A 23632-nucleotide genomic window follows, 5' to 3' on the forward strand; every position below is an offset into this window, starting at 1 on the left:
CACGAACCCGTGTCCCCTGCATCGGCAGGCGGACTCTCAACCACTGCACCACCAGGGAAGCCCCCATTTCTTAGGTAGGGGTTTGAGTCTCTTTTCTCAGGAAAAGTCTGTCTTTATTTCCTGATTCCTCCTCCCAACAAGCCCAGCCCAGAGCCCTCACAAGGCCACGACACAGAGGCTTTTTTTTTTTTTGACACAGAGGCTTTTATAACCGTTTTCCTTTATTGTGCTTGGTGGGACACCCAGAAGGTTGGGCTGGGGGTGATACTCATGGAGACAGAGAACACACAAAAGGATAAACTACACGCTGCCTCCCAGTGGCCCCTGGTTCTCTATCTCTGGGTCAGGTCAGGCCCCCCTTTCTCCTGGGGTGTAACCTGGCCCAGGTCCCCAAGTCCACCACTGCCACCATTACTGACTGGCCTCACGGTACTGGTACATCAGGTCACTGACGTCTGTACTTTCCACTTTCAACCAACCGTCCTCCTTCACGTGGTACACTGCAGGCAAAGGAGAAAGAACAGAGTCGGGCTTCCCTGGTGGCGCAGTGGTTGAGAGTCCGCCTGCCGATGCAGGGGACACGGGTTCGTGCCCCGGTCCGGGAAGATCCCACATGCCACGGAGCGGCTGGGCCCGTGAGGTACCACAAAAAAAAAAAGAACAGGGTCACCTTCCCTTCAGCAAGATCCTGCTAATGATGTTATGTTGAAGGCGACAACAGCAACACACACTCTCAAAGCCCTTCTTACGGGGATTGCAATGCCCCCTTCAGGCTCTGAAAACCCGCTCCCTGCCACTCAGCCTCCCCCATGTCTCCCAATCTCAACCCCCCTCCTTCTTCCTCACTCCCCAGGGGCGTGGCAGGGGAGGAGGGCATTGGTCTCTTACTATTGACAACGCCTCCAGAATAGCTGTCTCGGTGGGTGGCATGAACAATTGCCCTTCGGCCCAGGTCACAGGCCTCTTCAATGCTAAGGTCAGGTCTATAGCCGGTATCCATGACCCCATAGGCATGGGAGCACCCACTACCGGTGGAGAACATATTTCCCGAGAGCCGAGTCCCATCTGCATCCACGTAGTAGAGTCCAGGCCCCTATAGGATGCAAGAAGGGTCTAGGTTGGAAGTGGAAAGGAAGTTGTTGGTAACATCCAGATTCAAGTGTGAGCCATGAGAAGTGGACCAAAGACTTAGGCTGACCCCAGGAACATCTGAACTAGGAGAACACTGTGGGAACAATCATAGAACTTAAGGGAGGAAAAACAAACTTGGAATCAGCTATTTGATCAAAAGGGACAAGCTTATGAAACAATGGTCCACATCCAGACCCAGAAATTGCCAGTGGGTAACAGTTCTATAACCGAGTGTTCTCTGTGCCACGTATCCTGTAGGGGAGGGAGTGGGTGTGTAAGGTGGGGAAACTGACCTCTCATCCACATGTGGGAATATGGAGAAGGGAGGGGACTCACTTTCTTGTCCCAGCCACAGATCATGCTGCCCATGGAGAGGCCCATGCCCCGGTACTGGCACATCATGTTGGAGAGCAGTTTGGAGGCTGCAGACACAGAGATACGCTCACCATTCCGCAAATAGTACAGCCTGGGTGAGAACAGGAAGGTTCCAGGAGAGGACTTAGAGGTGACAGGAGAAGGCTAGCCCTCCTAGCAGCCCACTTGATGGGCAGAAAATGATTGAAGAGATAAGCATTTGAAAGGAGTGGTTTTGTAGGATCTAAGGATGGGGAAAGATTTGGAATGTATATAGAATTAACTTTTCTTTATTTTTTGGCTATGTGGCATGTGAAGCATAGTTCCCTACCAGGGATGGAACCTGGGCCCTCTGCATTGGAAGGCGGAGTCTTAACCACTGGACCACCAGGGAAGTCGTCAAAACCACCTAAAGAGGGCTTCCCTGGTGGCGCAGTGGTTGCGAGTCTGCCTGCCGATGCAGGGGACACGGGTTCGTGCCCCGGTCCGGGAAGATCCCATATGCCGCGGCAGCTGGGCCCGTGAGCCATGGCCACTGAGCCTACGCGTCCGGACCCCCGCAACGGGAGAGGCCACAACAGTGAGAGGCCCGCGTACGGGAAAAAAGAAAACAAGAAACAACAAAAAAACACATAAAGAAATCCCAGTAGGGACTTCCCTGGTGGCACAGTGGTTAAGAATCTGCGTGCCAATGCAGGGGACACGGGTTCAAGCCCTGGTCCAGTAAGATCCCACATGCAGCGGAGCAACTAAGCCCGTGTGCCACAACTACTGAGCCTGCGCTCTAGAGCCCGTGAGCCACAACTACTGAGCCTGCGTGCCACAACTACAGAAGTCCGCTCACCTAGAGCCCGTGCTCTGCAACAAGAGAAGCCACCGCAATGAGAGAAGCCCACGCACTGCAACGAAGACCCAATGCAGCCAAAATAAATAAATAAATAAAATTTAAAAAAGAAATCCCAGTAAATGATAGGACCCCACCAGGGTCGATGCTATGGGTGCTAAATATTGATAATTGACAAATGATCTGGCTTCTTGGCAGGAGCACAGGCTGAGATTTGGGAGAAGGTTTTTAACCACCAAAAGGCTGTTTTGTGAAATATGACATTAGCACTAAGATGCTGGGGGCAGTTAGGAGCAGTGATCTGGAAGATGAAGAATCCAGGCTTAGAAGGGAGGTAAGGGGCTAGGCCTACCTGCACTCCTTCGCCAGCAGACGCTCCCAGTACTGACAGTCAGCTGCACAGCCAGACATGGTGCCAAGCAGGTAAGGGTTCATCTCAATCACCTTGTTCACCGTTAATGTGCCTGGAAGAAGATGGCGTTTGGGGAGAGGAGGAATGACCCCACAGCTCTCCCTGTGTGTCCTAAAACAATATCTGGTCCCACTTTGGTGTAGATGCTGGGCTCCTGCTGAGAGGAGGGCCCAGCTCCCCAGATTCTGCCAGCTGAAGAACACACACTCACCAATGTAATTCCCGGCCGAGGCCCGAGAATCCACAGCCACAATCAGCCCATGCTGGAACTTGAAGGCCAGCGTGGTCGTGCCATGAGCCATCTCGATCTGAATGTTCCTTTCTCCATTCCCACCCAGGGACCGGAAGAATTCAGTGGGCTAAGGAGATAGAAAAGGCAGAGAAAGGGCCACTGAAAACTTCTGAAGCTGGACACTCCAGGAAAAGAATTTAGAGGAAGGAGATACCCAGAAATTCTCCAACCACCAATAAATGAAACAGTTAATAACCTAGCTCTACAAGGAAATGGTTTGGGAGAAGAGAAAGAAGAGGCCATGACACCAACCTTTTCCATATGCCAGCACAATAGACTAAGTGCTACTCTAGATTAACTTAGAACAATGGCTTTCAACTCTCATTTTGTATTAGAATTATCTGGGCAATTTTAAAACATCCTGAGATTCTGATTCAGTTGGTCTTGGGTGGGACCTGGACACTGGTATTTTTTTTAATTGCCCTATAATTGATGTTAATGTGTAGCCGAGATATAGATGCATTTATTTAGGGCAGACTGTGTCTTGTAAGACAGCAGCATTCAGTGGAAATACTTCAAGTTTGTTTCAAGTTTAATTTTTAACATATTTGAACTATTAATTAATTAAAATAAAATATACAATCAGTTGTATTAACTACAAACGTTAAATCTCAGGATGAGCCAAGCTCATTTTAGCCTCAGGGTCTTTGCTGTTGGCCTGCAATACTTTGAAGCTTTGCCTGGATGGTTTCTTCTCTTTATTAAGGTTTCCACTCTGTTGCTCCTATAGAGAGACCGTCTATGAGTGTCTCCCAAAATACCTCCCCCGATTTTTTATCTCATTGTTTTTAAAGGTTTTCATTAAAACACTTTAACTTCCTGAAATTGTCCTATCTTCGTTTGTTTTTTGTTGGCTTCCTTGCAAAATGTAAACAGAGATCTTGTCTGTCTTGTTTTAACATGTGTCTACCCCTAGCACAAGGAGTGGAGTTTGGCATATAGTAAGTACTCAATAAATATCTGTTGAATGAATGAATGAACAGCGAAAATTTAGCATAGATTTTTGGTTAGTCCATCTGTTTATAAGCTAAACTGACTCTCCCAACTTTGAACACAAATTCTGTGTACCTTACTTCCTAGAAAACTGGAAAAAGAACACACTTGGTACACAGGTAGAGGTATTCTGAATTCAGTTTAAAATAAAGGTGATTTGATAAAGCCTTCATTCGCAGCTGGGATTGTGACTCTTACTTGATGATAAAACCATGTTTCTGGAAAGTATTAATTGTGTTTTACAATAAATTGACATCTCTGATACATAAAAAAAAAAAAAAGTGCTACCATAACTAAACATTTTAAGGGTGACTGTAATGGTTTTCCATTCATAGGTCATTTAACCCTCAGGAAAAACGTTTTATGAATATTATCCCCATTTTACAGAAGAGAGACCCAAGACCTAGACTAAGGGACTTGATCCAAGGCACACAACTGTGAGTGGCTGAGCCCAGGCTAAACGCTCAAGTTCATAGGTTTTGCAAGACACTACACAGCCCCTGTATCATAGGATAGGCCCATGAGAAAAGCTTGGTGATTTGTTTGTGATGGAGAACGGGCAGGAAAGCTCTCTGGTCTCCCGATGGGAGCCCCGTTCCCGCTCACCTCTCTTTCTTTGTCCTAATCTGCACCTCCTAACCCTCAGGCGGCCAGCCCCCAAGTCCCACGTGGCCTCTTCCCTGGCTCCGGCCCTAGACCCTGGACGTGGCTCTGCTAGACTAAAGGATGGCCCCCTCCGCATTTCCCCAACTCCGGACAGTCTCAAGGCAGACCCTCCATTACTCTGCTCCCTCCTGCCCGCCTCCCACAGGATTTCCTTACAGCCCTGACCTGCATTCCCAGGGGGAGGGCGAGCTCCGGAGATCGCAGAGAGAAACTGTAGTGACCGGGGTCCGAGCGCTGCCGGCTTCCCGCGTGAGGGAAAGCCCAGTCCTCCCGCTGCCCGCGCGGGGCTCCGCACACGTCCAGCAGCGCCATGACCGCCCAGCACCCGGAGATCTGGCGGCTCTCGGAGGAGGAAGTGAAAGCGAAAGCCCGAAGCCTTAAGGGGAGGGAACCAGAATTTTTTCCACATCCCCCTGCCCTTCTCGAGAAGTGTCCAGTGGGCGTATGGGGACCAGGAGTATTATGCTGGGGACAGGTTTCTCTGATCCGCCTTCATGGAAATTAGGGAAACGGGGGTGACAGACTGCCAGAAGGAAGGAAGAAAGAGAGCGAGCAGCTCGAAAGCTCCCTGGGCGATGAGGTTACTGTAAGAGACACCGACAGGCTGGGGCATCCTCCGGGGACAGTTATGGGGTGGGCAGGGGTCATAGCATCAAAAGCGTAGCCTTAACCAGAAATCTGGAAGTCAGTGAGAACCTGGGAGCAGTTTCAAACCGGGAATGGGGGAGGGGTGTGCCTAGGAGCATCGCTTTATAAAAGTAGGGGAGGGATTGGAGTACGTGGGGGCACTGAGTCTTGAGGACAGACAGGTCTTGGGGAGACAGGCAATAGAATACACCTGCAGCGTTTGGGGGAAGGGAGCACCAAGGAGAGGGTGCAGCCTCTGAATCCTTCCACCTAGTCCCTCCTAGGGCCTCTCCCAGTTCAACGGTCTCCCTGACCTGTAGCCACCCACAAGAACTGCCCTTTCTGACCGCACCTACTTGGGCAATTCTTGCTTGACTGAGCATTGTCGTGTTCAACGTCTCTAAAACCCGCCTCTCCTTGCAACCTGAGTTGGCCTAATCTGCCCGGCAACTGTTGACGTCACCTGACCACGGCCCTCCCTGAATGGAAGAGATCTACTAGACCACCCCGCCCACTACGCTGAGTTACCAGGGCAGGTGCCACTGCAGAACCCGGCGAGCCCTGCTGTAACGGACCGGGGTGGGCAAGCGAACGAGGTGGTGAACTTCCTCTAGATGTGCTCATCCTCCATCTTCCATCTCCGGGCTCTGAGGCACTGCAGCTGCTGGTGCCTGCTGGAGGACGCCGTATCCCCGTTTGGCTCATCCTTGGGGGTGGGCACAGGGGGATGGAGAAGTGAAGGGGGCAACCATAGGAAATAGAAAACTTAAGGGAAAAGATGGCACACTTAGGGCTGGGAAACACTGAGGATGTTGAAGGAGGGAGGGACCCAGCTCCTGAAAATGGCACTGCAATGGTCGGTGGGCCATTTGGTCCACTGAAAACACGAGAAACCACAGTACAAGACACCAATTTTATTATAAATATCAAGAAACCACAGGGTATTTATGGGCCAGCATATGCCTCGGGTCAGGTTGAAAAGGAGGTGACCTTCCATTTCTGTGTATTCTAAGTATATCTCAGGCTAGCCACACCAACCCTGGCTCCAAACCCAGTTACACTAAGGAGTTCTGAAGCCTGTTTTCTTCCAGGAAATCTGTATAACCAAGAGGAGCCTGGAGAGCAGCTAACACTCATGGCAAAATTTCAGGCATCACCTCAGGGGTTACATTTTAGAATGTCACCCCTCCCGGTAGCTGCTGCCCACTCTGCAACTCTGGTAAGACCTTTGTTCTCAAACTCTCCACTATAGAGAGGAGGGAAAAATGGAAGGAGACGGAGTGTGCAGATCTGAGGAGTCTTTCATTCTGGAGCACCTGACCCACCAGGAGCCTGAACCATGGTGCAATAGCGTCCCTTATTCGCCATGAGCTGCTGGTGGGTTCCCGCCTCAGTGATGGTGCCTCCTTCCAGAAAGAGGATGTGGTGAGCCTGCTTCACCAAGCTGAGGCGCTGGGTGATGAGAAGCACAGACCGAGAGCACCGCTCAGGGCTTTTATACAGGAGCTGCTCCACCTGAGAAAAAACATACACTCTGTCAGACCAGGGGACCACTTCCAGCTCAGGGAGACATCTGTGTTTCCAGAGCTGGGACAGACCTCGCCAGGATCATTGCCACCTCTGCCAATAACCCAAAGGAAACTGAAGATTCTCCTTCTGGGTGCTTCTCTGTCAAACCTTTGATTTGTGAAGGGCTGTTTACATGAGGGCAACGGTGGAATAAAAGAAAGAGGCCTAAACTGGGAGATTGGGATTCACATACACACACTACTGTATATAAAATAGATAACTGATAAGAACCTACTATATAGCACAGCAAACTCTACTCAGTACCCTGTAATGGTCTATATGGGAAAAAAAAATCTAAAAAAAAAAATCACTTTGTTGTACACCTGAAACGAATACAACATTGTAAATCACCTATACTCCAACAAAAAAAATGTTTTTTAAGTAATGAAAGAAAGAGCCCTAGGGTGAAACCCATAAGGAGAGAGTGAAAGGTATTGAATAGTCTCTCCTCTCTAATTTTTAAATTCTCTTTTAAGGAAATATAACTTACTAGTAAAGAGCACTCAAGTCAGGCAGACTTGAATTGGGGTCCAGGCTCTGCTATTCAATAGCTGAATGACAGTGAGCATGTTATTCAACCTCTCTTAGCCTCTGTTTTATCATCTGTTGGATGAGGGTAACAACACCCAGCTCCCAAGCATTCATGATGAAGGAGTGAGCAAGAGACGACATCCAGCACGTCCAGCACATAGTAAAAGTTCAATTCATATTAGCGTTATGAGGGCGGTCTTTTGCTTATGTTTGGCTTCACAGATTCAGGGTCTATAGATCATCTCTTTTAACTGGTTTTAGGCATCTGGGGGAGAAGCTAACGGGAACTGAGAATTGCAAGGACCAGTTTGGAGAATTATGATGTTAATATAATAACAAAGGATGAGTGAAGGAAGGAGGACTGGATGGGAAATAAGCATTAAGAAGATGACTCTCGGGCTTCCCTGGTGGCGCAGTGGTTGCGAGTCCGCCTGCCGATGCAGGGGACACGGGTTTGTGCCCTGGTCTGGGAGGATCCCACATGCTGCGGAGCGGCTGGGCCTGTGAGCCATGACCGCTGGGCCTGCACGTCCGGAGCCTGTGCTCCGCAACGGGAGAGGCCACACAGTGAGAGGCCCACATACCACCAAAAAAAAAAAAAAAAAGAAGACGACTCTCTTACACAGGACTGGCTGTTTATGTCCAGGGCACTGGTAGCATCATCCAGGATGAGTACACATGGTTTCCGGATCAAGGCTCGAGCCAAGGCCACTCTCTGTCGCTGACCCCCTGACAGCTGGCCCCCAGTCTCACCTACTTCTGCAGAGACAAGGGCCAAGGTGAGAGCTTAATAAGCACATGCACGCACACACACACGTACACGCACGCCAAGGACTGATGGATGCAGCACGATAGAGAAGGTTCTGGGAAGGTAAAGGAGTTCTGAGGACATGAGGATAAAAGAGCCATAGGAACAAGATGTTACAACTTCAAATTGATGTCAGTGGGGTGGGGGGAGCTAAGGAATCAAGGCAAGACTACTGGGGTTACAAGGAAGGTAAAGATGTCTGGGTGGTGATGTGAGTGGAGACAGCACCTGTGTCGTAGCCTTGAGGGAGTACAGAGATGAACCCGTGGGCTCCGGACTCCACTGCAGCAGCTGTGATGTCCTCCATGGTTGGCTTCTGGACCAGGCCATAGGCAATATTTTCTTTAAAGCTTCTTCCAAATAGCTGTGGCTCTTGTCCCACGGCAGCCACCTGGGACAAAATACGATGCAGAGTCATAGGACAAGGAACACAGGAGTGTGGTTCTCTAGAGACTGAAGACTGAGAATCTCTACTGGAAGCATATCACAAAATTACACAGCCCCTCTCCTGACCACGCGCTCACCTCCACCTAAGGTCTCCTAATGCTCTGTTCAGAGCGCTCGGTAAGAATGCTCTTCTGACTTGAGGCCCCCTGCCCTCCCCCATGCCATCTTCTAGCTCACCTGTCTGTGCAGGTAGCAGTGCTCATATTTGGAAAGGGGCTCCCCGTCCAGGAGCACCTGCCCCTCGGTGGGCTGGTACAGATTCTGCAGCAGGGCAGCCACTGTGCTCTTCCCAGACCCATTGGGCCCCACCAGCGCCGTCACCTCACCAGGACGAAGGGTGAACGTCAGCCCCTGGAAGCCAGAGAATCACACACACTAAGAGGCAGCCGGAGGCCCCTAAGCTTGAGACGTGTCAGTCATTGTCTTGTTACGTTGTCTTGTCAATGTCTTCCCCCAGAGAAGAGAGGAGGAAAATGGTGAAGTACAGCAACTACTCCCCTTCCACATGCACAGACACCTCCCCATGGAGTAGAGACGGAAGATGAAACAAAGACAAAGGCAAACACTAAGACCACTGTGCCACACACGCAATCTCAGAGAGCATGAGAAAAAAGAAAACAATCACATTCCAAACCACAGATGGAAAGAAAAAGGAAGACTGGAGACACAGCTTTTGCTTCCATGACGCCTTAGGATAGGAGAGCCTTCTCCCTGAGAGCCTCCTCTTCCATTCTTCTTGGAAATCCAGCCTGGTCCTTGAGCTCGGGGGCAGTTTTATGGAACGCGTGATCTTTTCTTTGCCTCTGAAGGGTGAGGGAGGCTCTATCTAAACCTGGTGCTAAGCAGGTTGAAGGCAGGGAGAAAATTTAAGGTGGTCGAGTTGAGGGTGAGGCTGGTAGAATACAGGGATTGGTAGGTTGTACCTGCAGCACTGGGACATCTAGACGGTTTGGGTAGGCGAAGGAGACCCCCTGGAACTGGACGAGGCCCTGCAACTTTAAGGGAGTGAACACACCACTGGCTGGGCAGCGAGGGATCCGGTCCAGGTATTCAAATATTTTCTCTGAAGAGCCCACAGCCTTCCGTAGCCTGGGATAGGTGGACAGCAGTACCTGGAGGGGAGGTATGAATAGTGAGGCGGGGGATGGGAGGGACCCAATCTGTTACCAGGGTTATGTGATGTGAGAAGGGCAAAGGAGGGAAGGAAAGTGATTCAGATGGTGACGGCACAGGGGAAGGAAAAGCACTGGGGAGTGAGAACGGAAGGACCTCACCTCAACAGCTGTGGTGAACTGGCTCTGGTAAAGAACAAAGGTGACCAGGTCCCCACTGCTTACAGACCCACTTGTCACCAGCTGCCCACCAAAATACAGGATTCCCACCTTCAGCAGCAATCCTGAGATCTGTGGAGACCACAGAGAAAAGGGACTGTGGGAGGAAAACCTAAAATTCTGGTGCAAAGAACCAGAATCATTAACAGTAAGGAGAGATAGCGTCCCATTTCCCCAAGTAACTCGGGGGATTCAATAGGTATTAAAGAATGAAACATAGCATGCCATGGAGTCTCACTCGGTTACCCATGATAGAAGTCAATTATCACCATCACCATCACCAGTAGTGCCTTGTCTGGGGAGCACCTTGCTCTTCACAAAAGGCTTTTATGAAAGTAATGTCATCTAATATTCATATCAAGAGCCCTATAAACTAGGTTATATTACTCCCATTTTTTAAAATGAGAAAAAAGTCTCAGAGAAAGTAAGTTACTAGCCCGTGGTCCCAGAGCTAGTAAATGGCGGCATCAAGGCAGGAACTTCTGATCGCTGATCTAGTTCTCTGTCAATTATATCACAAGATGCCCCGCATCCTTGGCTTCCGCTGTTCCCATGGCTCTCAGGAGTACATCCGCATAGTTCAGGCATGAAGCAGGCCCAGGTGCAGGAATGTATAGCTCCCTGAGCACCCCCCATGAGGCAAAGGAAGGCCCTGGGACTGGAAGACTTGGCACTTTCCTACCAAGGGGGTCGGGGAGATTTTGTGCACCCTACGGAAAGGAAGCCATCTAGCATGCCTAAAAAGAGGGAGGGGGTTACGAACACTGAGTGGGGTCATGGAGCCTCTGGTTGCTGGGATACAGACACTGAACCCACCACTGCCCAGCGGAGGAAGAGTGTGGAGCAGGGTCATGGGACAGGGAATGGCACTGAAGCATCTCGGGGACCAGGGAATAGGCATTCATCCCCAGGTGCTCACAGAGTTGGTCCAGAGGTTGATCGCATAGGTCAGGGCCTCCTTCTGGTTGAGTGTCTTCATTTCATGAAGCTTTTGCCTGAACTTCTGGGCCTCACCCTCTTCGTTGGCAAAGCTCCGGACTGTAGGCATGGCTGACAGCACCTCAATGGCCACCTGGCTGGATTTTGCCAGAGATTCCTGCACCTGTGCTGCCAACACCTGTGGAGACATGGACAAGAGATGTCACACGTGGTTGGCAAACCATAAGGGACGCTAGGACCTGAGTTATCCAATTGTAGATTAAAGGTGAGAAAGGGCAGAGAGACAGAAGAGAAAGGGACACAGCTATATCCCCCACGGATACTAAAGAGATACAGAGAAGAGGAAAGTGACTCAGAAGGGTCATAGAGGAGAGTGATCTGGTGAGTGAGACTGGTGATCATATCCCTTTTTTTAGTTTTCATTTTATATTGGAGTACAGTTGATTTACAATATTATATTAGTTTCAGGTATACCGCGAAGTGATTTAGTTATACATACATACGTATCTATTCTCTTCCAGAGTTCTTTCGTATATATGCTATTACAGAGTATTAGGTAGAGTTCCTTGTGCTATACAGTAGGTCCTTGTTACTTATCCATCTTATATATAGTAGTGTGTATATGTTAATCCCAACCTCGGTGATCATATGCTTAAAGACAGATGGTAGGCAGACATTAGAAGACACAGAGGAGGTGAAGATCGACACTGAGCAATCCAGGAACACGGACAAGGAGTTTCAAAAAGATGAAGAATCAGCGAAGGTGCCAGGAAAGAAATCTGTGAGGAGAGCCCACCAGGTCTGGGCGATGAGGGTCAGTATAGGTTGAGGCAACTCCCTGGACATACCTCGTGCCATTTTCCCAGCTTCTCAGGCAGAAGGAAAAGTAGTGGCAGAGTGAGCAGGGTGACCATGGTGAGGGACGGGGACCCCCGGAGCATGAGCCCCAAGAGACACAGTCCACGCACGAGGTACCACAGCAAGAGGCTCAGCCCCGAACTCAGAGACTCACTCATGGTGGACGTGTCCTCTGTGACCCGAGATGTGATGGCACCTGCCAAGGGTTGAGGAGAAGAAAGTGAGTGAGAAACTCAGAGTGATGGGAGGGACTGGCAATGAGCCAGGGTGCCAGGGGGAGGGGTTCTAAGCAGGTCTGGAAAACAAGGTCAGTGGTTTAGGGAGGCTTGGAATCTCAACTCAAGGAGAATGGGTTCCAGAGGAAAAGCCTGGTCAAAGACCTTCCTTTTAACTCTAAAGAAATTGATGCCCTTGTGAATTTCTAATTCTCTGACAGATTTCTGTTCTCTAAAGAACTTGTATATCCCCTGCACATAGGCAGGAAAAACTTAAACTGATCATATAACAGAGCTGGAGAAAAACGAAGGTGCTGCTAGAAAGCAGTCCAGGAAACTGTAGCAAGTCCTGGATTGGGAATCAAGAGATGGCTTCTATTCCCAAGTTCATCTCTATCCATACGTGTCTATGCAAGTGTTGGCATTTAGGGTCTGGGCCTCAGTTCCCGTCTCTGTAAAACGAGGTGGTTGGACTCTGTGATCTCAAAATTTCCAGGTTTGAAATTCCTGTCACTTCTATCTAAATACACACAGAGGGATATATTTGTGGGAAAATCTTGGATGGAAACACTAGGTTTTTCTGCAGATAAGGAGTATATGTATTTTGCTCTTGAGGTACGTCAAGAATAAGACATGATGACGTTTACGTGTGAGAGGAGGATCAAGGTTATAAGTAAAAATACGTATGGGGATATAAACAGTAAGTGGATGGATAGTGAAAAGAGTTTCATGAGAAACCTGTTTGGTTCTTTTGAAAAAACTCTGTTTTCTGGCACAGGACAGCCCGAAACACCTCTCCCTGCAGGTGGCAGTGCACGCGGCCCACGGTGCTGTTGTAGATTCCATCAGCCGTGAACTCCAGCACTGCGCTAGAAGGAGACAGAGAAGGAGGGCCAGGCACGGTCAGGGGGCCCACCAGAAATGCACTCTGGACGGTAGCCCCAACTTTCAACTCCCTCTTTTTCAGGGTTCCCCCATCCCCAGCCTTCCAACTTCAGCCCCCAGACCTGGCTATGGTGAGGACAGACATGAGAGTTATGTTTCGCGTGAAGGCAGCGCCGGTCCTGTCTTGTAGAATCCAGTCCGTGAAACGGCCCGTGAAGAATGGAATAGCCATCTCCCCTGGGGAGGGAGAGAAATATCAAGTCTAAGCAGGTCAGCTCTAACCAGACGACCCCCGGCCCACCCTCCTTTCACCTTTGCCCATAATCCTGGAGGGCAGTGGCAGAAAGACACAATCTACACCTAAATGGGCCACCTGGGAACTCAAAACCCTGTGGCCCCACAAGACCTTTAGAGGTTGAATGAGGAAGGCTAGGGATCATAGGATGGTCTGCCCCAGAGGAAAGGCCTTGTCCAAGGTGGCCAGTGAAGCAACGCCCGGGGCAGCCCTGGAGTCCAGGACTCCTGACTCCTACCCAGTACAGGGCTCTTCCCTCTCCACTGGGGTGGGGAGTGGGGGCTCTTCTCAAGACCTGAGCTGGGTCCCCTTCCCCTCATCCACATTTCCGAGAACTCATACCAATCTATCTCACTGACCATTACTCTCGATTCCTTCCCAGTCCTCTAGCCTCGTCCCTCTCCCCCTGCATCCCCCTTACCAAGACAGGAGAGTACCACCAGGGCCAGAATGAGCGGCAGGCGTTGTATCTCTGGGCCCAGGAAACCTAGAAGCCGGCTCACCGCCACTCCAGAAGCGCCGTGAGCTCCTTGCACCCAAAGGCTCCTGATCTTATGCCACAGGGCGGCCGCGGGCAGTGCCGCCGTGTAGCTGAGCGCAAAGGCGTCCAGGCGACTCCCCCAGTGCAGTGGCCGGGTGCTGTGAGCGTCCCCGGGGGCTCCCCACGAGCCCAGCTCTCGGAACGAGGCAAGTCCCGGCAGGGCCAAGCCCAGCGCCGCCGCCAGCGGCTCCAAAGCAGCCAGCCATCCCCGGACTCCGGCGCGTTCTCTCCCGAAGCCCAGCGCTGCCCCGAGGACGCCTTGGGCTCCCAGCCACAGTACCGCCCAGCGGCTCAGGCCCGCCACCCAGACACTGAGCAGCGGCAGCGCAGGGGGTACCAGCAGGGAGGCTATTCGAGGCAGCGCCAGCCGGAGCAGCATCCAGTCGGCGAGGAGCAGCATCGCTATCCCCAGGCACGCGAGGGAGGCTCGGGAGAGGCGGAGACACCCGCAGGGAGCGGGGGACTCCGAGCAGGCCATGGGCGCGCGCGGTTCGAGGTCGGCCCAGGTCCTGAGACTCTCGCCGTCCTCGCCGGGACGGAGTCTCTGGACGCTGTCGGAGTCGTAGCAGGGCGGGCCCCCAGTCCGCGCCGGGGAGGGAGCAGGGCAAGCCGGGTCGGGGCTTCGGAAAGTCCCGGGAACCCGCCGAGCCCGCCGGCGCTGGCCTGAAGTGAGCAGTTTACAGTAAAGGGAAAACGAAAGCGTCTCCGGCTCCCCAGACCCACCCACACCGAAGGCGGCCCGCCCGGACTATGTTGGGGGAGGGCGTCGACATCAGATCCGAGATTTAGGGGAGCAGCCCTGGTGCGCCACCTTCTCCATTCCCAACACCCGACCCTGCTGTCCTCGCCTCCACTTGCGGGACCCACTTGCCGCGACTTTCTCACTCCAGCCTCTGGGTGGGGTGCCTACGTCATCTGTCTCCGGGCAGTTCTGCCCCGCGCAAGTTAGCGCCCGGATGGGAAGCCTCACGGCATGGACCCGGGCGCCCCCTGGCGGGCATGGAGAAGGGGCGGAGCTGTAGGCAGCGAGTGGCGCGCTGTCCCAGGTCGCAAACCCGTGCACCAGGCGGCGAGGAGCGCGGCGCAGGGATGCTGCGAGCCGGAGCACCCACCGGAGACTTACCCGGGGCCAGAGAAGTCCACACCGGGGTAATGAGTCTGGGCTTGAGGGTTAGCGGAGGGGTGGAGGAAGTGGAGCGATAGGGGGACCGTGGAAGCGCCAAAGAGTGAATTTGGAGACTAACGAGAGTGGGGAGATAGCTTGTAGCAGCCAGTGCTCACATCCCGAAATGAACACGGGCGTCAGTATTCTGAAGGGGTCGTCTAGGGGTCCGCGAAGGGACTGGGCACGGGAGGCAGGCAGAGAAGGTGTACTTTGGCTCTGAGCTGGAAGCGTTAAGGAGAAGCTGCCCTAAAGCGCTTTCGCTTTCACTCTGAGCTAGAGAGAGCGGCTGGTTAAATCAAGGGAGGGGGTTGGAGAAGGTGCACAGAGAAAAGGAAACGGTGCCCTGGGTTAAGTAGGACGGCACTTGAGAGAGGGGAGTATGGGCACTGATTGAGAAGGGACGCATCACACAGACCTTTGATAAACTAGCCCGTGGGTAACATAGCCCCAGCACTGATAATGGGGGTTCCATGTGAGCTGGAGGTGCCCTTCCCCAGCCTGGCCCAGGAAGGCTCCTACTTGGCCCAGATGCCACCGTCCTCCCTTCCCTATGTCTTCCCCACCCACCTCCACAACCTGCTGGACGACTTTTGCCCAGGCTGGACCCGTGGGGCAGATGGCAGCCCAAGGCAGGCTGGCTTCTGCTCTCAAACTTCTACCACCAAGCTTAGCTTTGGGGCAGCTTTGTTATATAGGAATAACCTCTTGGATGGGGTTGCCTCTGTTCTCTGCTGTGCTATTCATGATGAATCAGTATGTCAAGATGAACACTCGGCCAACATCCTGGAGGCCAGAGTAATTTATGGAGTGGTGAGAAGTATAGCCGTAAAACCATTTATAAATTAGAAAATCTCTCCTCACTGCCAGATGAGCAGTGAAAAATAAGAAGTAGAAGTTAAAACAAAGCATGGGAGCTAGACATGGGTTTTAGTCCTGTGTGACCTTCGACAAGTCATTTGCGTTCTCTATGACTCAGTTTCTTCATTTGTAGGATCTTTAAGGCTTTTTCCAGTTCAACAGGAGTTTTAAAATGTAGCTTTATCCTCCTTCACTCTTCCTTAATTCTTTTGTTTAATTTCTTTTCTTGACCTGAAGAAGTCAGCTCAAACTCCCCAATCAAATCCTCTTTTGGTGCAGATCTCTTTTCCCCTGGCTGTTTACCTCTTGATAAGAAATCCTGAAGTGAGACCTCTATTTTAAACTGTCCCATGTGTTTCTTGCTGCTTTCCTCCTTCCTTGACACGTGGTCATGCTAACCACTGATCCCTGAGATGTTTTCTGTTGTTCAGTAAACTGAAAGAGCTCACTTCTGATTAAGGGGGGGCGGTGGATGATTGTGGGCCCAAAAAAAGGGCTTGAGCTTGTTTCCCAAGGTCACGGTCACTCGCTGCATGGGGAGGTCTGTAGCACATCTGTACACACAACAAACGCATGCGGAGGTAATTCATCTGTGGAACTGCGTCACCGGGACTTGGAAGTGCCCGCCCTGAGCCCTTCACTCAAAGGGAGCACTTATGCCCCTAGGAGCCTCATCCCACCTCTCTCTCTTTACAGTGGAAGGATTCTAGGGATGCCATTCTTTCTGTGTGATACCACTGCCAGGCTCTGACATTCCCTTGCTGCTGGGAGAGACAAGAGAGAAAATGGAAAGATGAAGAAAAAAATCCCATTCTGGGAGTCAGCTCTGGCCTAAATTACTGTATAACCTTGAGCCAGTCGCCTCCCCATTCTGAGAATGTTTCCTCATCTGTAACATGAAGGGATCAAGGCTCTTGCTGCTCTGACGTTCCATCCTCTGTGTCTCTGCAGACAACCATCATGGCGGTAGAGTTTGATGGGGGCGTCGTGGTGGGATCTGATTCCCGGGTGTCTGCAGGGTGAGTAGCAGTGCCGGTGTGTTCTTTTGGAAGGAAGCTAATGGCCCCGGGTGCACATTTTTCTTAACCATTCATAAAGAGACTGGCAAACTGAAGCATTGGAGAAACTGAGTGAACCTTTCAGAAAGGCCACTATGATAAGATATTGGGTGGGTATTTGGGTCTCTGAATTCATGGAGAAGAATCTGGGGCCTGGATGCCAATGTGGCCCGTCCCAGGGAGTCACAGAATTGGGTCTGAAAAGGGTTTAGGAGATAGAGATTTCAGGGGCCCACCTTCCATCTATGTTTAGAGATAGAAAAGATGGTCCTGCCAAGCAGATATTCTGGTTTCTGATCCATCACATGTTGAACTAAGTTTGTCTTTCTCCCTTCTGGCCAGTTTCCTCACATACAAGATAAGCATACAGGATTAGATCAATATTACTTACTTTATGTTCCATAGAACACATAACTTCCTCAATATGGTTAATAACAAAGAAAAATTAATAAGGCGAAGATTATTCTTACCTTAATTTAGTATTTTTTGTTTTACTATAAAAATCTAAGCCTGAGGGGCTTCCCTGGTGGCGCAGTGGTCCCTGCCGATGCAGGGGACGCGGGTGCGTGCCGAGGTCCAGGAGGATCCCACGTGCCGCGGAGCGGCTGGGACTGTGAGCCATGGCCGCTGAGCCTGCGCGTCCGGAGCCTGTTGCTCCGCAGCGGGAGAGACCGCAGCAGTGAGAGGCCCGCTTACCGCAAAAAAAAAAAAAATCTAAGCCTGAAAATAAATCTAATTTTGATCATTACTTGCAGTGTTTCATTTGTTTGAGACAATTCTTTGCTTCCTGCTTTAATCCAAGCATTAAATTTCATGTACTCTGAAGCCATTCTCTTGTGAAATAAATTTGAGAAACACCGAAAGATGAACATCAGAAATTTTGGCAACTCTCTATATGATCCAGCCATCCCACTCCTGGGCATATATCCAGACAAAACTATAATTCGAAAAGATACATGCACCCCTATGTTCATAGCAGCACTATTTACAGTAGCCAAGACATGGAAGCAACCTAAATGTCCATAGACAGAGGAACGGGTAAGGAGGACGTGGTACACCATGAAAATTGGGGTGCATCTGTCTTTTTGAATTATGTTTTCCTCCAGGTATATGCCCAGGAGTGGGACTGCTGGGTCATATGGTAGTTCTATCTTTAGTTTTTTAAGGAACCTACATACTGTTCTCCATAGTGGCTGTACCAATTTAGATTCCCACCAACAATGTAAGAGGGTTCCCTTTTCTCCACACCCTCTCCAGCATTTATTGTTTGTAGATTTTTTTTGTTGATGGCCATTCTGACCAGTGTGAGGTGATACCTCATTGTAGTTTTTATTTGCATTTCTCTAATAATTAGTGATGTTGAGCATCTTTTCATGTGCTTTTTGGCCATCTGTATGTCTTATTTGGAGAAATGTCTGTTTAGATCTTCTGCCCATTTTTTGATTGGGTTATTTGGTTTTCTGATATTGAGCTGCATAAGCCGTTATATTTTGGAGATTAATCCCTTGTCAGTTACTTCGTTTGCAAATATGTTCTCCCATTCTGAGGGTTGTCTTTATACAAAGAAAAAAAAAAAAGAGTGAATATATGTATATATGTAACTGATTCACTTTGCTGTACACCTGAAACTAACACAACATTGTAAATCAACTATACACCAATAAAATTTTTTTAAAAAAAGAAAATGTGGTGTATATATATAATGGACTGTTACTCAGCCATAAAAAAGAATGAAATAATGCCATTTGCAGCAACGTGGATGGACCTAGAGATTAAGCATAGTCAGAAAGAGAAAGATAAATACCAAAAGATATCACTTATACGTGGAATCTAAAGTATGACACAAATGAACATATCTACCAAACAGACTCACAGACGTAGAGAACAGACTTATGTTTGCCAAGGGGGAGAGGGGTGGGGAAGGGATGGATTGAGAGTTTGGGGTTAGCAGATGCAAACTAGTATATATAGGATGGATAAACAACAAGGTCCTACTGTATAGCACAGGGAACTATATTCAGTATCCTGGGATAAACCATAATGGAAAAGAATATGAAAAAGAATATGTATAACTGAATCACTTTGCTGTACAGCAGAAGTTAACACGACATTGTAAATCAACTATACTTCAATAAAATTTCGTGAAAAATTGGCATCTCTAACGTTGATGACTTTTGACTCCTTCCTGACAGAGAGGCGGTGGTGAACCGAGTGTTTGACAAGCTGTCCCCCCTGCACCAGCGCATCTACTGTGCTCTCTCTGGCTCAGCCGCTGATGCTCAGGCCATAGCGGACATGGCTGCCTACCAGCTGGAGCTCCATGGGTATGAAGTTCTGGGGTCCCCAGTCCACACCACCTAGAGTTCCCCCAACCAGTGAACCCCTATACAGAGTCCTGTTCCAGGAGCAGTGCTGTGGAAAATGAAAAATTCTTGCTTTGCCTCCACCTTTCATTAGTGTTGAACTGGCATTTGAATCTCTCGAAGCTGGTTTCTGCACCTGTAGAGTAGAGATAACTAATAGTACCCACCCTACCTCACCAGATGGTTATTTCCAGAATCAAAACATATGAGTGAAAGTAGTTCAAAAACGGCAAATCACTCCCCTAATATAAATCGTGGGGACGAAGATTAGGACGTGGGCCACCATAATATCAGGTGGTGACCGTAGGGGAAACCCAGGTCATTAGGGCAGAAGTAAAGTTTACCTGCTTTGACCCACATGGGCAGGGCTCTGGCAGTCAGGTTATGTCATTGGGGGCTGGGGGTGGGACAGAGTAAAGGAGGGAGAACAATTAGCAATTGAAGCCTTCTTCCCAGTGGGTGATGTGAAACTCTTGTTCCCCTGCACTTGTGGGAGGGGAGCTAGAGTTTGAATCCTTGCAGCTATAGGTTTCGGGTGTTCCCCCCGGCAGCGATGATGGTAATGGCCCAGGAGGGTGGAACTTCAGGAAAATCATTATTGCTGCCTATTCCTAACCCTTCCTCTAGAATGGAAATGGATGAACTCCCACTCGTTCTGGCTGCTGCAAATGTGGTGAGGAATATCACCTATAAGTATCGGGAGGACCTGTCTGCACATCTCATGGTAGCAGGCTGGGACCGACGCGAAGGAGGCCAGGTGAGTCTCTCCCAATGTCCTCCCTCCCTCGGGGTTCTCCTCTCCCGCAGAGAGGGAGACAGAGGTCATACGGCATTCTCACTAAGAGTTCCAAAGACATTGCCTCGAAAAGGTAGGATAGTCTCAAAGGAGAAGGGCATGAGATGCTGGGGCTTCACTGCAGAGTGTGGACATCACCTGCTTGTCTCAGTGGTGAGCAGAGGAGGGAGGCTTCTAGAGTCTGACCTGAGGATGCCTCCCCCAGGTATATGGGACCATGGGAGGGATGCTGATTCGACAGCCCTTTGCCATCGGTGGCTCTGGCAGCACCTATATCTACGGTTACGTGGACGCGGCGTATAAACCAGGCATGTCCCCGGAGGAGTGCAGGCGCTTCACCACGAATGGTAACTAAGCAAGTGGAAGGGTACCTGGGGCAGGTGTTGTTAAATGTGGGAAGGAGGTAGAGTATGAGGAATAGGAACACGTGGGTGACCATTTAATTAAATGTCCAATGGGAATTCCCTGGCGGTCCAGTGGTTGGGACTCCTCGCTTTCACTTCCCGGGGCCCGGGTTGGATCCCTGGTGGGGGAACTAAGATCCCGCAAGCCATGCAGCATAGCCAAAAAAAAAAAAAAAAAAACAGAAAACGTCCAAACTGGGACACTTTTGAGAGTGAGAGATGGCAGGACAAAGGCTAAACTAGATGGGCTTTCGGGATAAAAGGCATAAACCAGGATTGTTACGAGTACACCAAATTAAGATCTAGGGTGACCACAAAAACCAGTGGTGAGCTAGCTTGGGCCCGCTCCTAAGAGTTTATTGTTAAATATTCAAGGTTGGGGAGCTGCTTATTTATCTATTTATAATTGGAAATCAATCATGGCGGGAGTATTGAGATCATGGACATTATGTGAAGACTTTTTTTTTTTAAAGTCGGTTGACCACCACTAAATACGCATCTCTAGGAGATGGGTTCTGAAGTCTGAAAGTGGTCATAGGCATATGGACAGGAGGGAAGGGAAACAACATCTGAAGCTAAGCCATTCTCTCTTCCTCTCTGCAACTTGAAACCCTCTGTAGCTATTGCTCTGGCCATGAACCGGGATGGTTCCAGTGGGGGCGTCATCTACCTGGTCACGATCACAGCCGCTGGTGTGGACCATCGAGTCATCTTGGGCAATGAGCTGCCGAAATTCTATGACGAGTGAATCTTTCTCAGACTTCCCTTCTTTATTTTACAATAAACTTTCTGGGACTGGAAGCTGGTATGGTCATGGTCACTCAGGGAGATGAAGCTTGGGAAGGGGGCTTCTTCCCACCCAGATGTTAGCATATCTTTTTTATTCCTTTGTCCCCAGGTCTAAAACATCTTTCCCACAGGAGAGAGAGGTGGGCAGGGAGGCAGGGTATATACTAGAACCAGGAAGAGCTCTACACAGGACAGGTCATAGGTAGCTAAGACAGCTACACACGGGAGAATCAGCTAAGAGCGCCAGCAAACGCACATGGAAGAGAATTCCTTTCATAATGCATTCATTCACGTTAGAGACGAAAAACTGATAAGTACTTAAATATTTGGTGGGGGGGTACTTGTGAATTTCAAAGAATAATAACAAGAACCAAAAAAGCTACATGTATCGAACCAAGCATTAGCTACATGCTTATAAACTTCATTTCTTAGAACCCAAACAAAAAAATCTTATGTAGGTAGGACAACTACTTCTGTGTACGGATAGATGGGAACTTAGGAAGAGTAAGCCATGGCAAGTTCAAAAGCTGAGATGTGGAATTTAGTTTACCGTTTGCCTTTCCTCTACCACAACATGAAACCTTCTATTCCCGCAAGCTTCATATAGCATCTCCTCCTTGAAATCTGCAGTAATTAGCCCAGCCCATGATTTGACACTTTCGAAGTCGTCACTAGATATTTGAGTAACTGTACGAAACAGGCTGAGTTCTGGTCCTGTCGTTGCCAGGCACTTTCTGAGTGAGAGGACAAATTACTCCCCTTCTTTGAGCCCTCATTTTCTCTTCTGTCAAATGAAGGTGTTGAGTGACTTCTAAGATGGTTTATAGTTTTGACATTCAATGCCATTTTGCTCATAAGTGAGCAGTTAAGAGGTATATTTAACAGGAATCCTAGTAGGCTACCCAGGAAGCTTCTGTCTGCTCTTCTTTCTGGATCTCAGGCTCAACATACAAATTCAAAGTACCCTAAGACATTCCTGTGTCCTTGGTAGTGTGTATTTGGTTTGGAGAAAAATAATCTAAAATTACTAGAGCCTAGGGGAGGGGGAAGGGTAAGCTGAGACAAAGAGAGTAGCATTGACATATACACACTACCAAATGTAAAATAGCTAGTGGGAAGCAGCCTCAGCTCGGTGCTTTGTGACCATCTAGCCCTCTAGATAGGGAGGATGGGAGGGAGACTCAAGAGGGAGGGGATATAGGGATATATCTATGCATATAGCTGATTCACTTTCTTATACAGCAGAAACGAATACAACATTGTAAAGCAATTATACTCCAATAAAGATGTTAAATAAATAAATTGTACATTGCAAATAAAAATTAGATCAACCGTTTAAACTGAAAAATAAAAAATTAAATTACTAGAGCCTTGAGTTCTTTCTAGCCACGAGATTTAACTTATTTTGCAATTTAACATAATAGTTTAAAAGCCTATCTCTCCTGCTGATCACAACTCCCCACCTCGAACTCTGGAGAGTAGACAAAAGCAAGTACTAAACCATTCTGAAAAATAAACAAAAGCAGGGGAATTGCGGAGTCAAAACTTGGGGAGGCAACGCTCTGCGGGGAAGAAGAGGGTTCAATGTTTTTTCTCTTTCCTCTCATGGCTCTGCCCTGAAGTCAGGCAGCAGCTACAGAGCTACACTTCTGAACTGAATCTCCACTGCCGTTCTGGCTGGAGAAAAGAGGCCCCTGTGGGCAGGAGCGTGTAGGGGAATCTCCCAGATGAGAGAGCCGGGGACGGGGCTCCCTAATTCTAGGTATGAATCCTCATGACAGCCGGGTTACTCCTGAGCTGTACATATGACACAAGCAGCACAAAACAGCAAAGACGCTGAGGACTGAATTAAGATGTAAACCTTTTAAAATTAGATGGTGGTCTTTTTCTTTATTGGCCAAAATACTGCATCCTTATGCCCCTCACTCCAAAATAATGGCTTACCATTTTAAAAGAAGAAGGAGGAGGAGAAAGAGGGGGAGAAGAGGGAGGGGCAGGGGAAGAGGAGGGCGAGGGGGAGAAGGGGGAGTAGAGGAAGAAAATAATTAGAGCAAAGACAAAGTTAAGAAATAAATGAAGCCAAGAGGTAAAAACAATATACAACATGAATATCTCCTTTTAAAAAAAGAAAAGTGAGGGCTTCCCTGGTGGCGCAGTGGTTGAGAGTCCGCCTGCCGATGCAGGGGACGCGGGTTCGTGCCGCGGTCCGGGAGGATCCCACATGCTGCGGAGCGTCTGGGCCCGTGAGCCTGCGCGTCTGGAGCCTGTGCTCCGCAACGAGAGAGGCCACAACAGTGAGAGGCCCGTGTACCGCAAAAAAAAAAAAAAAAAAAAAAAGAAAGAAAAGAGATGTGCTGGAGCTGTCTTGAACAGCCTAACAAGAGCAGATTGTAAAACATTAAGGAATTTTGAAAGGTAACTGTTAACCATTGGTAGCTTGACATTGACCGTGGTGAAAGCA

At 49.4% G+C, this 23632-nt stretch overlaps 3 protein-coding genes across 4 annotated transcripts; 1 reads left to right on the top strand and 2 right to left on the bottom strand.

Annotated features, from left to right (window-relative positions):
• Positions 1-411: 411 nt before the first annotated feature.
• PSMB8 (proteasome 20S subunit beta 8) lies at positions 412-5004 on the bottom strand. Its single transcript, XM_065885335.1, has 6 exons — positions 4858-5004; positions 2953-3100; positions 2682-2793; positions 1468-1597; positions 889-1093; positions 412-500 (listed from the first exon to the last, which is right to left on the bottom strand). The coding sequence occupies exons 1-6, from the start codon at positions 5002-5004 to the stop codon at positions 412-414; spliced, it is 831 nt and encodes a 276-aa protein (XP_065741407.1).
• A 1604-nt stretch (positions 5005-6608) lies between these two features.
• TAP1 (transporter 1, ATP binding cassette subfamily B member) lies at positions 6609-14237 on the bottom strand. Of its 2 annotated transcripts, none has more exons than XM_065884795.1 (11): positions 13619-14237; positions 13025-13139; positions 12756-12886; positions 11793-11998; positions 10925-11122; positions 9949-10077; positions 9598-9786; positions 8852-9025; positions 8456-8618; positions 8049-8178; positions 6609-6853 (listed from the first exon to the last, which is right to left on the bottom strand). In XM_065884795.1, exons 1-11 carry the CDS (start codon positions 14214-14216, stop codon positions 6622-6624), a joined length of 2265 nt encoding a protein of 754 aa, XP_065740867.1. In that variant the 5' UTR covers positions 14217-14237; the 3' UTR covers positions 6609-6621. The 2 variants fall into 2 exon arrangements, with proteins under 2 accessions (XP_065740867.1, XP_065740868.1); XM_065884796.1 differs by having other exon boundaries at positions 6622-6834; positions 8042-8178; positions 13619-14216.
• Positions 14238-14585: 348 nt separating this feature from the next.
• On the top strand, positions 14586-21183 carry PSMB9 (proteasome 20S subunit beta 9). The gene is made up of 6 exons (XM_065885310.1): positions 14586-14887; positions 16713-16780; positions 19012-19143; positions 19810-19939; positions 20184-20325; positions 21003-21183. Exons 1-6 carry the CDS (start codon positions 14738-14740, stop codon positions 21128-21130), a joined length of 750 nt encoding a protein of 249 aa, XP_065741382.1. The 5' UTR covers positions 14586-14737; the 3' UTR covers positions 21131-21183.
• The last annotated feature ends 2449 nt before the right edge of the window (positions 21184-23632 follow it).

Source organism: Phocoena phocoena, chromosome 10 (assembly GCF_963924675.1).
Source record: "Phocoena phocoena chromosome 10, mPhoPho1.1, whole genome shotgun sequence".
Classification (NCBI taxonomy): Eukaryota; Metazoa; Chordata; class Mammalia; order Artiodactyla; family Phocoenidae; genus Phocoena; species Phocoena phocoena.